Source organism: Mustela nivalis (genome assembly GCF_964662115.1).
Source record: "Mustela nivalis genome assembly, chromosome: 1".
Taxonomy (NCBI): domain Eukaryota; kingdom Metazoa; phylum Chordata; class Mammalia; order Carnivora; family Mustelidae; genus Mustela; species Mustela nivalis.
Window position 1 is genome coordinate 118,848,542 of NC_139020.1, and position 15,216 is coordinate 118,863,757.

The window sequence follows — 15,216 nt, forward strand, 5'->3', positions numbered from 1 at the left end:
TAGACCTAATTGTGTTTCAGTCTCTTGCCACCTTCATTCACGAACATCGCTCTCTGAGCCAGCCGGCTCTTTGTTACTTGTTAGGCCTTCTTTCTTCAGTGACTTTGCCTTTCCTCTCACATCTGGTCCTTTTAGCTGATCTCAAATGTAAGCCCCAGGTGTTCTTAACAGAAAGTAATACCTCTTCAGCAGTCTCAAGGCGAAGTCGGCCTGCTGCTTGTTTTTGTAAATAAAGGTTTACTGGAGCACAGCCATGCCATTCATTACATATTGCTGATGGCAGCTTTAGAGTTACAGTGTCAGACTTGAGCAGTGACCAAGCCAGTGTGGCCCGCAAGACTGAAAATACTGTCTATCCCCTCAGAGAGAAAGTTTGCCAACCCCTGGCCAAATGCATCCATTGGGTGGCTTCTAGCCTTGATCCAAAGTGATTGATTACACCTATGACACCTGCAGAATTTTCACTGGCTAATCCCTGTCACCCAGAGCAGGATACCAATCAGGAAAAAAGTCGGCGGGGTCCAATATAAGGCTTCATTATGGAAGGGACTGGGACATCTAGGAACACTAGTCCTGGGAAGGAAAAGCACTGGACTCCTGCAATGGACTAAAGGTTTGGTCTAGTGGGATTGAGCCTTCTCTCATTACATTTGCAAGAAGATCTGGGAATAATTATTACCATTACTGTCTAACTAAGACTTTAGAAATTAGGGCACGTGGGTGGCTTAGTCAGTTAAGCATCTGCCTTCAGCTCAGGTCATGATCCCACGTCCTGGGATCGAGTCCTGAATCAGGCTTCAGGGGGTCTGCTTCTCCCTCTACCCCTCTCTCTGCTCCTGATCTCGAGCTCTCTCTCCCTCTCTCTCTCTCATATAAATAAAATCTAAAAAAAAAAAAAAAAAGAATTTAGAAATTAGAAAAGCGTATGGATCTCTGAGTAACCATTTGTGAAACAAATATATAACAAAAGGTAAGCAAATAAATCTTTTAAGATGAAGTAACTACTGGCTCCATCCTTGTCAGTCTTCAGATTCAGGGTATCAAGTACATCCAAAGAAAACATATGCCTTCTAGCAGTGAGGGAAGTGTTATATGAACATGTCCAGGAAAAGAAGGGTCTGGAAGAGACCTGTCTGTAGCACTTACTATGATTGACCATTGTATACCTATTTATTTTCTTCCCCAATCAGAATGTCACTCCATGGGGTATGGACTTTGTTTTGATTATTATGGAGTCACAGAGCATTGATCAGAGTGCCCAGCATAGGGTAGGGGCTTGTTCAGTATTTGGCTGAGTGGTTATAAAAGGAAGAACTTGTTGGCAACACTCCATCAAACACATTGTGGTAGAGGGTGTTGTGGCCAAGGATAAGATGTCTGTTCCCCTTAGTAGGTAGATCCTTATTGCAGAACTAGACATACTGTTTTCTTCAGATATTTTATTTTTGATGTTTGCTACTCCTTTGACTACTGTTTTTCAAATTGCAGGTTGTGGCCCATTAGTAAGTAATAAAATCGATATAGTGGGCAAGACCAGCATTTTTTTTTAAATATTTTATTTATTTATTTGACAGACAGAGATCACAAGTAGGCAGAGATAGGAGGAAGCAGGCTCCTGCTGAGCAGAGAGCCCGACGTGGGGCTCGATCCCAGGACCCTGGGATCACGACCCGAGCCAAAGGCAGAGGCTTCAACCCACTGAGCCACCCAGGCGCCCCAAGACCAGCATTTTTTAAAAGTTAAATAGAATAGGTTATTTCAGTGAATTCATTAGTAAGTATAAATATTATTTCATGAAATTTCCCAGGAAAAGTATTTTTTTTTTGGATAAATATATTTCATATAACTTTTCAGTTGTATCTGTGCATGAACTGGGCCTGATATAAATTGTTTTTCTTCATGTCCTCCTGTAGGTTGGGGTCACAAAAGTTTGAAGGAGATTCTGAAACAAAGCACTTGATGCAGTTGGAGGTAACAGTCTTTGACATGCAGAGAGCTGGAAAGAGAGTTAAGACATTAGTATGAAGGGATTTCTAAGTATAAATGGGTGATGGGAGATAGTTTCCTGATTTTATCAAGATAGAGATCTTGGCTATCTGTGAAGGAGAGTATGTCAGTGAGGAAAGATAGTCAAACGGGGGGACCATTGGGTGCTCAGGGAGCTGGGTCCCATTTCATCCTGCATTTCTTGTATAAGTAAGCATGTGTGAGTGAAATTATTAGATAAATATATTGACCCTGCAGAGGCCAGAGGCCTTAAAGACTACAGGCTCATCCCCTGCTCCCAGGACCGGGCCACTCCTGGGTGGGGCAACAGGTTCCAGCTCATCTCACTGAGTCTCACTGAGACTGTAAGAACTACAAACAAAAGTTCTATTAAGAGTATAGCTGAGCAACAGCAAAGGAAACAGTCAACAAAACAAAGAGGCAACTCACAGAATGGGAGAAGATATTCACAAATGACTCTCTAGACAAAGGGCTGATATCCAAGATGTATAAAGAACTCCTCAAACTCAACACTCACAAAACACATAATCACGTCAAAAAATGGGCAGAAGACATGAACAGACACTTCTCCAAAGAAGACATACAAATGGCTAACAGACACATGAAAAAATATTCATCATCATTAGCCATTAGGGAGATTCAATTCAAAACCACATTGAGATACCACCTTACACCAGTTAGAATGGCCAAAATTAACAAGACAAGAAACAAGTGTTGGAGAGAATGTAGAGAAAGGGGAACCCTCTTACACTGGTGGTGGGAATGCAAGTTGGTGCAGCCACTTTGGAAACCAGTGTGGAGATTCCTTGAGAAATTAAAAATAGAGCTTCTCTATGACCCTGCAATTACACTACTGGGTATTTACCCCAAAGATACAAATGTAGTGAAAAGAAGGGCCATCTGTACCCCAGTGTTCATAGCAGCAATGGCCACAGTTGCCAAACTGTGGAAAGAGCTAAGATGCTCTTCAACAGACGAATGAATAAAGAAGATAAGGTCCATATATACAATGGAGTATTATACCTCCATCAGAAAAGATGAATATACAACTTTTGTATCAACGTGGACAGGACTAGAGGAGATTATGCTGAGTGAAATAAGTCAAGCAGAGAGAGTCAATTATCATATGATTTCACTTACTTGTGGAGCATAAAGAATAACATGGAGGACATTAGGAGAAGGAAAGGAAGGGTGAATTGGGGGAAATTGGAGGGGGAGATGAACCATGAGAGACTGTGGACTCTGAGAAACAAACTGAGGGTTTTGGAGGGGAGGGTAGAGGGATAGGTGAGCCTTGTGGTGGGTACTAAGGAGGGCAGGTATTGCATGGAGCATTGGGTGTGGTGCATAAACAATGAATCTTGGAACACTGAAAAAATAATTTTTTTTTAAAGTTAAAAAAAAGTGCGGCTCAGCGTTGCACCTAACATGTCCAGGCATCAGTAAGGCTAACCTGTCCAGTTGGCACAGTGGCTAAGACCCATGAGCTTTTCATGGCCCCAAAATGTTTTAGTTTCTTTTTAATTTTTTAAAAAAACCCATATAATCTAGTTTTCATTGCATTCATGTTTGTATCAGTGCAGTTGGAAAATGTAATTGTTAATACTTTTTCACTTTTTATGGAGTAAGGGGCCCATGAAGGCAGAAGTCTCTGGAGCCATGAAAGTCATAGGCAGTTCGAGTATCAGGATTATCAGAATCGTTTGAGGTGTTTGCTGAAAATGCAGATATCTAGGCACCTCTCTAGAGCTACAGAACGTGACTCCTTTGGGGTGGGCCAGGACTTGCTAGCTCAGCAAACACTTAAGGACCTAAGATGATACCTAAGGACCTAAACACTAAGGACCTAAGAATACCAAAAATGTTTAAAAATCTCTGACCCTAGAGGAATCCCCTAAGACCCATCACAGTCTTGAATTGAGCTTGGTTTAGCAGGAGCTTCCTGTGGGAGTCCATCTGCCCTTCAGATTTACTGAACTAAACCTGTACTGCGCTCTTACTGTCATTTTCAGCTGAATATTATTAACACTCTGGGCACCCCCTGATGCTCTCATGGTTTCTTGTAGTCTTTTATCAACAGTGGCCTGTGTTTATCATTCAGCTTTCCTGTATCTAGATGCCCTTAAGGATAAAGAGGTTTACCACCAGATAGTTTCCAAGTATTTTATTCAAAAAGGAGGTACATGACATTTCTTTAGATTGAGGATAACTATAACATTTACTGACTGGATGAGCTGAGCTCAGAGGCCAGTGGCTGGGAAGCCATGCCCAAGCAATAATGAGTCAAGCCACTTAACAAACTAACAGCAACAGGGGCACTTGTGATGAAGTCCCAGAACCTAAGTCATGTTTGGTGGGGTGAGGTTCGGAGCTGACGACTAAAGAAAGAATTCTTAAGACATCTTTGGTGCAAAATGGTGGTTTATTAAAGGACAGGACCCGTGGGCAGACGGAGATGCTGCTGCCCCGGGTTGTGAGGAGTGGCTTGTCACACATATTACCAAGGGGAGTAGGTGGAGAGGGGGTGCAAGGTGCCAGCCCCTGCTCCGTTCTCAGCCAGCCTCCTGCTCCCTCATCACTTGGGTGGCTCAGGCAGGTAAGCATCTGATGCTTGATTTCAGCTCAGGTCAGATAGGGCCCCGTGTCCGGCTCTGCACTCAGCAGGGAGTCTGCTTGAGATTCTCTCCCTTTCTCTCTCTCTCTCTCTCAAAATAAATAAATCTTAAAAAACAAAGCAAAACAAAAACCAGCAAGAAAAACTTCAAGATGTCCGTTAATGAAGTAGAACTCCGGTCCCCTCAACTTCCTGTACTTGAGGCAAGTAGTTCACAGCAGCCAAGGAAGAGCTCCTTTCCCCTCCTCGCAACACCCCCTAGTGTCAGAGCGCACCACCTGCACAGGGCATCAGCTCTAGCCTCTTGGCCTACAGAGCTTCAAATGAAGACTCTAACAGAAACCAAAGCCAGAAGGAAAAAGCCAAGGAAATATGAGGGTCATTCATAGATTACCTGAGATGCTCCCGAAATGGTAACATTAATCTAAAGGCTATGCTCTGTAGTGGTGTAGTGGTAACACAGGAATCGGGACTGGGTTTCTGTCTCTAAGGGCTACCACCTAGGTGACCCCAGGCGAGGAAGCTTCTTATACTCTGAGCGTCAGTTTCCCCAACTTTAAGATGGGGATACAATTCTTACCTGACAGGATTGTTTGGAGGAATAAGATAAATACTATAAAGCACATATTATATTACCTGGTACGATCTAGGCACTCAATAAACAGTATCTGAATCTGAAATTTATCTGGGGAAAATTTTTTTAAAAACCAACACTACTATTTAATAGATACTGAGCTAGCAAATTAGCAATATGGCTGCTTAATTCCTCTGGTTTATTTAAAGTCTTTAAAATCATCAAAAGCTAGACTGCCAAGGAAAATATTAATAATACTGGAACTCACTTAATCTTAACATAGTAGAAGGGTTTCACCCTGAAAGTATCCCACTGTTGTCACTGTCATCTAATTTCTGTCACCAACAGAAGTTAGATGAAGGCAGATTTGGGGTCAACATGGAAAAGGACCACTCGGAGCCAGAACTGCTGTGTTGCACAAGTCCATGGGACCCAGTTCCCATGGGCCACAAGCTAGACCACGGCCCCTCAACTGTACAGGACACAGAAGCCAGGCTGGAGTTGTCCCACATGTCCCACTGCACATGGTGCAGTTTGTGAAGAACAGAATTACCTGTCACAGAATCTGTTCAATTTAAGGCAAAGTGACAAGTCAAGGATATTAAAGAGATGGCTCCTACTTTGGTTGGAGTCTAACTAATTTTTTTCTTTCTTAGTTGGTTTATGGAATGTTCTGGAGCATCTATTTACATCAGGCACAGATCTCAGCCCAGGAATTAAAAAAAGAGAGAGAGACAACATCCCTGGCCGCCTGGAAATGAGCAGTCCTCCCCACTCAGTAATACTGTGCTTCTCACAGGAATATGGCATCCCGACATGATATACAGCTGTCTCCTTTGCAGCAGCGCTGAAATTGCATAGCTGTGCTCTCTGCCTTTAAGGTGAACTCATTCTCTCCTTCCCAAGACTACAACCCTGTTCTTTCCTTCTGCAGATTTGATGTCCATGGTTGTGGATACACAATTGTAACTCAGTTATGTGATTTAAATTCTCAAATGTATTGCTGTTAAGATAGGTTCATTCCAGGTATGAAGGAGAAGTTGAAGAAAGTCTGATTTCAGTGACAAGGATCCTTTGATCTTACAAAATGCTGTTAAGAGGGAAAAAAATCTAAAACTTGTTTTACAACTTGGCATGTATAGACGAGCAATGTCTTCTGGGAAGGATACTCAGATGTTAATTGGTAAAAGTAATGAGGTACTCTGGGTAAGCCTGGTAGTCATAAAATACCACAAATAAGTGGGGATTCTGCACACAATCTGTGACAGTGTCATACAGGTCAGTAGGGTTTTCAGGGCTCTTTGGAGGAGGCACAATTAGTGAGTGATTTCCACGTGTGTAGTTTCCAGTAAGTACTCGCACATAGTACATATGCTTTCTCCCACGGCTGTCTGGTCTGGAGTATATATCATTAGCAGAATAACGGGCATCAACAGCAAAATAGGTTCCCTTTCCATATGCCACAGCTGTGAAGAGAAAAAACATTTTTAAGAGGTTCAGTTTACATTGGGTATTTACCTCCAAAGATACAAATGTAGTGAAAAGAAGGGTCATCTGTACCCCAATGTTCATAGCAGCAATGGCCACAGTCGCCAAACTGTGGAAAGAACTAAGATGTCCTTCAACAGACGAATGGATAAGGAAGATGTGGTCCATATACACTATGGAGTATTATGCCTCCATCAGAAAGCATGAATACCCAACTTTTATATCAACATGATGGGACTGGAAGAGATGCTGAGTGAAGTAAGTCAAGCAGAAAGAGTCAATTATCACACGGTTTCACTTACTTGTGGAGCATAAGGAATAACACGGAGGACATTGGGAGATGGAGAGAAGTGAGTAGGGGGAAATCAGAGGGGGAGATGGACCATGAGAGACTGTGGACTCTGAGAAACAAACTGAGGATTTTAGAGGGGTGGGGGTGGGAGATGGGTGAGCCAGGTGGTGGTTTAAGGAGGGAATGTATTGCATGGAGCACTGGGTGTGGTGCATAAACAATGAATCTTAGAACACTGAAAAAACAAAAAAACAAGTTCAGTTTAGTCTATAATCTTATGTGTTGACCCAATACGTCAAATAAGGTTAAAATAATGTTCAGTTCTTCTCTCCAAAGCCTCCTAAAAATTTTTTTTCATGTGTTTTTAATTTTTAAATGTGATTCCTCCATCCCAGAGGTCCAGGCAGTCCTGGAGTGAAACTCTGGCCACAGCATGGCCGCCAACCACGAAGGGACACAATGCAATCAGTCCACACTGTCCCTCGCCAGTTTGGGTTCTCACAGCTGACACCCCATTCAGAGCAGCCAGATTACTTGCTTTCTTACCGTTCTTTCCAGCATAACTGCGGTTAAAGCCATTTCGGTTGACATGTGGCACGGAGTCAGCATCTGTCCCATGGAAGAGCTGCTTCTCATTGTTTTTATGCCCGTTCTTGGTATCCATGGTTTTCTTCCTTGTTTGGTAGCAATTCCAGAGATGTGGATTCTGGATCCTCTCAATCTGCAAATCAACAAGGAGCAATATTCTGTCGGTGCCAAGAGTCTTTGGCAAGATACAGATATGACCATTATTTTTCATAAATAAAAATTAAAATAAGTTCAATGCCAGATGGCACCATTCTACATTCAGAAATCTTTTTAGATCCAGTGTTTCACAAAAGCAGACCTTGGGAAGAAATTTAATTTCAGTTTTTAACATCTTGTACTGCACTACATGAGAGCAAACAGTGTTTAGGATTTGACCAAGCCTCCCCAACTCCTGCTTTTTATCTTCAGTTCAATGACTGCTCTGGTTGCTGTCTACTTCACTCGGTCCCTTGGCCTCTCTCCTCCTCAGTCCTTTTGGGACACTGGTTCACCTGGTTAGCCACGTTCTACTAATGGGAGAAGCACTAGAGGATCTAGTCCAGAAGAAGTTAATTGATGAAAATTAATCTCTGATCCGGTTGGAAGAGTGGGGCATGAGTCCTGGTGGGGTGAGATCTGGTTGCAGATCATAGTGTCCATGATTTGACCATCACTTTTGGGAAGTGGCCTCCATTGTGTGGTGGAAATGCCTTGTGTCCTGGATAGCAGGACCCAGGAGGAATCAGACAGATCTTGACTCTATAAGCAAACTTGCTTGAGTTCTTAAAAAAAAAGAAAAGAAAATCTAGACAAGACAGAGTCAGAATATAGGACATTCTATAACACAACTGGCTTAAACTCTTTTAAAAATTCAGTATTATGAAAAATTATTTTTTAAAATGTAAGAGTGCCATTCTAGATCAGAAGAGACAGAGGAGACAGAATGACCAAAGGCCTACTGGAGAGGGGAGAGTGATAAGAAAGTAAGCAGTTGGGGAAATCTGAATATGGATTCTATTAGATATTACCGAACTACTGTACATTTTTAAATATGGGATAGCAGTGTTGTTATTTAGGAGACTGTCTTTATTCACAGGAGATATGCACTAAAATATTCAGGAGTGTCATGATATCTGCAACTTACTTTCAAATGCTTCAGCAAAAACCCAAAGAGAGAGAAAGGCAAGTGTGGCAAAATTATTCCATCAATGTGGAAGTTTACGGATGTTAAAAATCTTAGTCACAGGCCCTAACTGTCATGGAGGATAATAACCACCTATTTTTAGTGTTTTCACACTGTTAGGGATTTCTGCAGAGGTACCATAAGTAGCTTTACGTCTATCTATTTCACACACTGGACTTTCACATAGGATTTTATTTGAGAGAAGGATCCACTAAAAAGAAACCCAAAAAAACAGTGAAATAATTTCTCTGGCCATTCCCTAACACATGGCAAGCCTCCAGGGCCCCCTGCAGACATTGGTGGTCCACTGGACTGTCCTTTTCTGTCTGGACTTGGCATCTCATCAAAATGGGCCAATCAGCCACTACCAGATAGATGACTGTGCTTGGTATCTGAAATGAAACTTACTTGTTTCTCAGAACCAGCCCATGAGAGTGTTGCATACCTGAACCACATTGTTTTGGTACCTCAGAATTGTTTTGCTTGAAGGGATTAAAAATAAAAGCAATGGTATAAAATATGATACTGAATATATTGTGAGGTTGATTTTGGAGATATTCTCCAGCACCTGTTCATAGGCCAAATCTCTCAAGTAGTGTCAGCACTGTGAAAAGCTGAGAGTCTCCCGAGCACATGGTTTTCTTTCTGATTGACAGAAATGGTGACTCTTGAGGCTGGGTGTTTACTTCTTCACTTTGTCTACTAGGAAGCTCAGAAACCATCCTGTGAACCTCTCGTAACTATCCAGGAACTCGTGTATTTTTGTAAATAGATAATACCTCTATATTACTTTATTTTTCCTTCCCTCTTTTTTTGTCCATTTTCTTCATTTATTTATTTTATCTGAAGGTATGATGCATATATTTGTAATAAATGCCAAGTCTTCTTGAGTTATTATGTGCTTAAGTACATGAATAAAGAGTGGTGTCAGAAATAGAGAGTAAGAAAAATTTGCAAAGAGAGAAAACGCAGGGCTTACTGGCAAACTCGTTATGATGGATGAAGGGAAGGCACCCAAAGACATCTAGCTTTACTCAGAAAGTGGTGGACCAAGGACAGAAGTGAGAAAGGAAAAGGAAATAGTGAGATGATGGGTTAGGTTGAGAGAAACTGATTTGCAGCTACATAGGCAAGCAGAGATTTTATATAGGTCACTGGAATACGTTGTAAAGCTTGATCAAAGGTCCAGGTTGGTGAGATTGATTGGGAGCTACCAACATTGAAATAACAGCTGAAGCCAAGAAGGGAAAAACTTTTCCTGGAGAAGTACAGAGACAGAAGACCAAAATATAAGTAATGTGGGTAAAGCTAGGATTAGAGGTTTGGAGGAGAAATAGATAACCGGGATAACGAAAAGAAAATAAGTTAAAGAAGAAAGCATTAATATCAGATTGCCACAGATCAAATGGGAACATAATTTCAAAGAGCAATAGTGATGTTTGAAAGTGGAATGTTCCAGGGGCGCCTGCGTGGCTCAGCTGATTTAGTGTCCACTTTTGACTTCGCCTCAGGTCATGATCTCAGGGTTGTGGGATCCAGCCCTGCGTCAGCCTCTGTGCTCAGCTGGGGGGTCTGCTTGAGATTGTCTCTCTTTCTGCTCCTCCCCCAACTCGTGTGTGCTCTCACTCTCTCAAATAAATCTTTTTTTTTTTTTTTTTTAAGTGGAAGTTGCCAAAATAAGGGAGATGAAAAGGAAAGGACTATTGGATTTATCCTGGAAGCGTGCACTGCTGATCTGTGAATGGCAGGGCAGGAGCATACGATCCTGATCTGAGGGCCTCTGCGTGACTCTTTGTGGTGTCTGCTAGTTGCCAAATCAATCCTGAAGCTCTGTCTTTGTTTTTTTTAATTACGTGGCTTCAGGGATTCTTGTGATTTCGCTTTATAGGGTTGGGTGGGGGAATGTCCATTTTAATCCTCCTGGGCTAACTTTTGGAACTTTTCCTTTTCTTGGAGCCGCTGGTCTTGCTTCCAGCAGCCTCCACACGTCCACTACTGAGTGGCTTCTCCTCGGGAGGAAGAGACTTTCCTTTTTTCTTGGGGACCTTCCCCTTTCTTTCCTCTTTAGAGTCACTCACTGGTTCTTCCTCTGGGGAAAGATTTCTTCCTCTTGGGAAGACTTCTACCAGCTGTCTCTTCAAGATCACTACTAACCAGCTCCTTCCTAAGTCAACACCTGGTTTTAGTATTCTAATATCATATGGCAATCTAATATTATATTGTAATACCTGACAGGATCTCCATTTTAACGTGTCTGTAATAATGGTAATAGGAGTAGAATCTACAACCTAAAATCTGATTACCATAGAATATTCTAATTCTGAGCCAAAAAAAGGGGGGGTGGTAAATTAATGCAAATGTATTTATATATTTATCCAGGACCACTCATTTCCATCATTAAGAAAATTCCATGTCAGCAGAAGGCTTACCTTCTCTATGCACAAGTGTGAGCAGGTCTGATTAAACTTGCTTGCCACCGTGTTATATTCTGCATGCCCAGGCTGGAGTTCTACCACACAGAAATCCTGCTGCTTCATATCATCCCAGTGCTCGGGGGTCTTAACTGTAAAGAGGACATTTGAGAACTCCCACACACCGGGGAAGGCCCATCCGCACATTCCTGGTCTACTCTGAAGAACTGAGTATCATCTGTGTTCTTACTTTACAATCCCCTAACTCCATGTGTTCAAGAAGTTCCTTGTCTTTCTAGGAGAATGTTTCTCAAAGTGTGGCCCTTGGACAACTGACAGCAGAAGCAGCCATAATGTTTGTTAAGAAAAAAACCCAAAGATCTATGACTCAAACTCTCAGAGCAGTGGAGCCTGGGTACCTGCATCTTAGTAAGTTTCAATCACGCTTACATTTGAGAATTGTGTAGTGTAACTCAGCTGCATATTCTGTTCAGTCTCTAATATGTCATAATTTAATAACAGGAAATTATTTCCCTATGATGGTCTTGTTGCAACAGGGTGGATTTTTGTCAGAACTCCTCACCCTCACAAGGCCCTCCACATCTATTCTGTCATTATTCTTCCCTGCATCCTTAAGGGTTAGGTGGACGGCAGGTTTGACTCTGTGGCAGGTGATGACAGTTCTGCCTTCCCTTCTGCTGAACAGAATGGTATACTTGATTTGTCCTTTCCCTGGGGTTGCTCAGAGTCTGAAGAATTCACTCACACGGATCTCACAAGACACGAACATTCTGTACTGGAAGCCAACTTACTAGTCTCCCTTGGAGGACCTGTGTGGTTCATAGGCAGGCAAGGCTATCTACATAGCACAAGCATTCCCTTCATGGGGGGCAGATCTAGTCAGAGAATCTGAAGTCTTTTTCCTGGTGTGTGCCTTAAGGAAACCTTATGTTCAGGGCAGGGGAGGAAGTAAATTCTGGGAGGAGATCCCACAGGCTCCCAATCCTCCCTGGGTTATCAGTCACGGACACAGCGAGTGCCCACTCTGACCAGGCTGTCTTCTTTTGTTCTAGAAAACCTTAGGCCACTCTTCTTTAAAGCCCATGGCTTTCCATCTCCTGACTGAAGCAGCCATTACCTCCACAGCAGAACTGACTCTGGGAAGCATGTAAACTGTAGAGACAGGAACAAATGCAAGGTTTGGGTCTGGTCACCATTAAGAAGGTCGTCCTAGGGCTGTTGAGTGCACCTATGCCACATCTCCCTGTCCATGACATAAGCTCCTTAGCTTAGAGACCAAGTTTTCTATTTCATTCCATAGGGGTTGCTTCAATTTTATCTACGTGAATACAATTTCAACATATGTACAGAATGGTGTTAAATCCAAAGGAGGTGTAAAATAATGGATAGCAAGCCCACAGTCCGACTCACCTTCTGATTTCATGAGGCGCTGAACAGGTAAACTGTGTCCTTTTGCATCTGTAGCCGTGTGTGTAGTCAGGTCCACTGTGTAGCTCTGATGATTAATTTTGACAACAGTTTTCCTTTTCTTTGCCTTCCATGCAGTCTCCAATTGCAGATTGGTTATTTTGTCAAAACTCTGAAAAGTACTATTTTTGCAATATTGCCATTCTATAAATTCACTGATTAACTCTGCCTGGGATTTCTGTTCCTTGGCCAATCTCATTCCTTTGATCATTTCCTCAATTGCATTTCTAGCCTGTGTCAGATCTTTGCCAATTCCAAAAACTTCAATCAAGGGTCTTTTGTAGTCCAAGCAAATGGCAATATTTAAGTTTTCCTGTAGCTCATTCAATTTCTGATATTCTTTCTCATTAAAATCTTTGATATACTCATCTTCATAGGTGTAAGGACATAGTTCCTTTGTGATCAAATCCTGTATCCAGGAGACAACGTTTTTTATACATTTTTCACTTTCACCACACACCTGAAAACTTGCTGATTCTGTTTTCTTTTTCAAAACCAAGGGATTCTGCTTTTGTGGAAATGGACTTGGGGATTTCATAAATGCTAAAAAAAGAAAAGAAAGGAAGATTAGCTATTGTTTTCTCTCCCTCCCTCTCTTTGTCACCATGCTACACATGACATCTCCATGGCTTACTTATCTTATATCCACAAGTTTGTACCTTTTGACCCCTTTATTTGTTTCACCCATCCTCATCTCCCACCCCACCCCTGCTCTCTCTGGCAACCTGGCAACCACCTATCTCTTCTCTGTGTCTATGAGTTTGTTTGTTTTTTAAGATTCCACATATAAGTGAGATCAGACAGTATCTGTCCTTCTCTGTCTTGTTTCACTTAGCACAGTACCCTCTAGGTCCATTCATGTTACCACAAATGGCTGATTTCCTTCTTTTTTAGGGCTGAATGATATTCCATTGTGTGCATGTGTGTAATATACACATACATGCTACATAGGCATGTGTATATAGATCCAGATAAATATATATGCCACATTTTCTTTATCCATTCATTTGTTGGTGGGCACTTGGGTTTTCCCATGTCTTGGTTTTGTAAATACTACTGCAACGAACATGGGGGTGCAGATATCTTTTTGGAAATAGTTTCTTTTATTGTCACCTTAAGATAAATACCCAGAAATGGAATTTTCTGGATCATATGGTAGTTCTATTTCTAATTTCTTGAGGAACCTTCATACTGTTTTCAACAGTGGGTGTACCAGTTTACATTCCCACCAACAGTGCACAAGAGTTCCTTTTCTCTACATCCTCACCAACACTTGTTTTTTGTCTTTTTCCTAATAGCCATTCTATCAGGTGAGGTGTATCTCTTTATGGTTTTGATTTGCATTTCCCCAATGATGAGTGATGTTGAGCACCTTTTGATGTGTCTGTTGGACATCTGTATATTTCTTCCTTGGAAAAATGTCTATTCAGAGCCTCTGCCCATTTTTTAAAAAAGATTTTGTTCATTTATTTGACAGAGAGACACAGCAGGAGAGGGAACACGAGTAGGGGGAGTGGGAGAGGGAGAAACAGGCTTCCCGCTGAACAGAGAGCCCAACAAGAGGCTTGATCTTAGGACCCTGGGATCAAGACCTGAGCCCAAGGCAGATGCTTAACGACTGAGCCACCCAGGTGCCCCTGCCCATTTTAAAATCAGATTATTTGTTTATTGATTATGTATCTCCTATTGAGCTATATGAGATCTTTATATATTAATCCCTTTGTTTATTGACCCCTATCAGATATATTAGTTATAAATATCTTCTCCCATCCCATAGGTTGCCTTTCATTTTGTTGATTTTCTTTGCCATGCAAAAGCTTTTTAGTTTGAGGTAGTCCCGTATGTTTATTTTGCTTCTGCCATTTGTGCTTTGGTGTCAAATAAAAAAAAAAAAATCATTGCCAAGCCTGATGTATAGAAGCTTCCCCCCCCCCATGTTTTCTTCTAGAATTGTTATGGTTTCAGATCTTTAATCCATTTTGAGTGGATTTTTGTGTATGGTATAGGACAGTAATCCTGTTTCATTCTTTTGCATGTGCCTATCCAGTTGTCCCAGCACTGTTTATTTCAGTATATGTGCTGCTGAAGCAAGCATCCAAATACTATTTATTGAAGAGACTATCCTTTCCCCCATTGTATATTCTTGGCTCCTCTATAATAAGTGAATTTATTCCACAGAGATGGTCCCCAATTTACAATGGTTCAACTTATGATTTTTTGACTTTATGATAATATGAAAATTATACACATTCAGTAGAAACTGCACTTTGAATTTTGAATTTAGATCTTTCCAGGAGCTATTAATATATGGTGCCACACACTCTTGTGATGGTGGACAGTGGCAGTGAGCCACAGCTCCCAGCCAGCCAAGCAATCATGAAGATAGACAACCAACACACTCACAACTATTCTGTACCCACAAAGCCATTCTGTTTTCACTTCCATTACAGTGTTCAATAAAGTACATGAGACAGTCAACATTTTGTTATAAAACAGGCTATTATAAAATAGGCTAATGTGTTATGAGTATGTTTAAGGTAGGCTAGGCTAATCAACAGATGAATGGATAAAGAAGATGTGGTATATACATAT

The 15,216-nt window shown here is 41.6% G+C and overlaps 1 protein-coding gene across 2 annotated transcripts in view; it reads right to left on the bottom strand.

Moving 5' to 3' along the window:
• Window positions 1-1,539: 1,539 nt before the first annotated feature.
• PARP14 (poly(ADP-ribose) polymerase family member 14) overlaps window positions 1,540-15,216 on the bottom strand; it is a 53,907-nt gene continuing 40,230 nt past the window's right edge. Inside the window, exons 14-18 of one of the 2 annotated variants that reach the window (XM_082740273.1) lie at window positions 12,568-13,167; window positions 11,155-11,288; window positions 7,522-7,696; window positions 4,587-6,661; window positions 4,157-4,325 (exon numbers count right to left, since the gene is read on the bottom strand). In XM_082740273.1, coding sequence (XP_082596399.1) covers window positions 6,372-6,661; window positions 7,522-7,696; window positions 11,155-11,288; window positions 12,568-13,167 — 1,199 coding nt within the window. In that variant the 3' untranslated portion in view covers window positions 4,157-4,325; window positions 4,587-6,371. Of the gene's footprint in view, window positions 1,997-4,156; window positions 4,326-4,586; window positions 6,662-7,521; window positions 7,697-11,154; window positions 11,289-12,567; window positions 13,168-15,216 lie in introns of those variants that run through there. The other variant, XM_082740274.1, reaches the window with a different exon arrangement.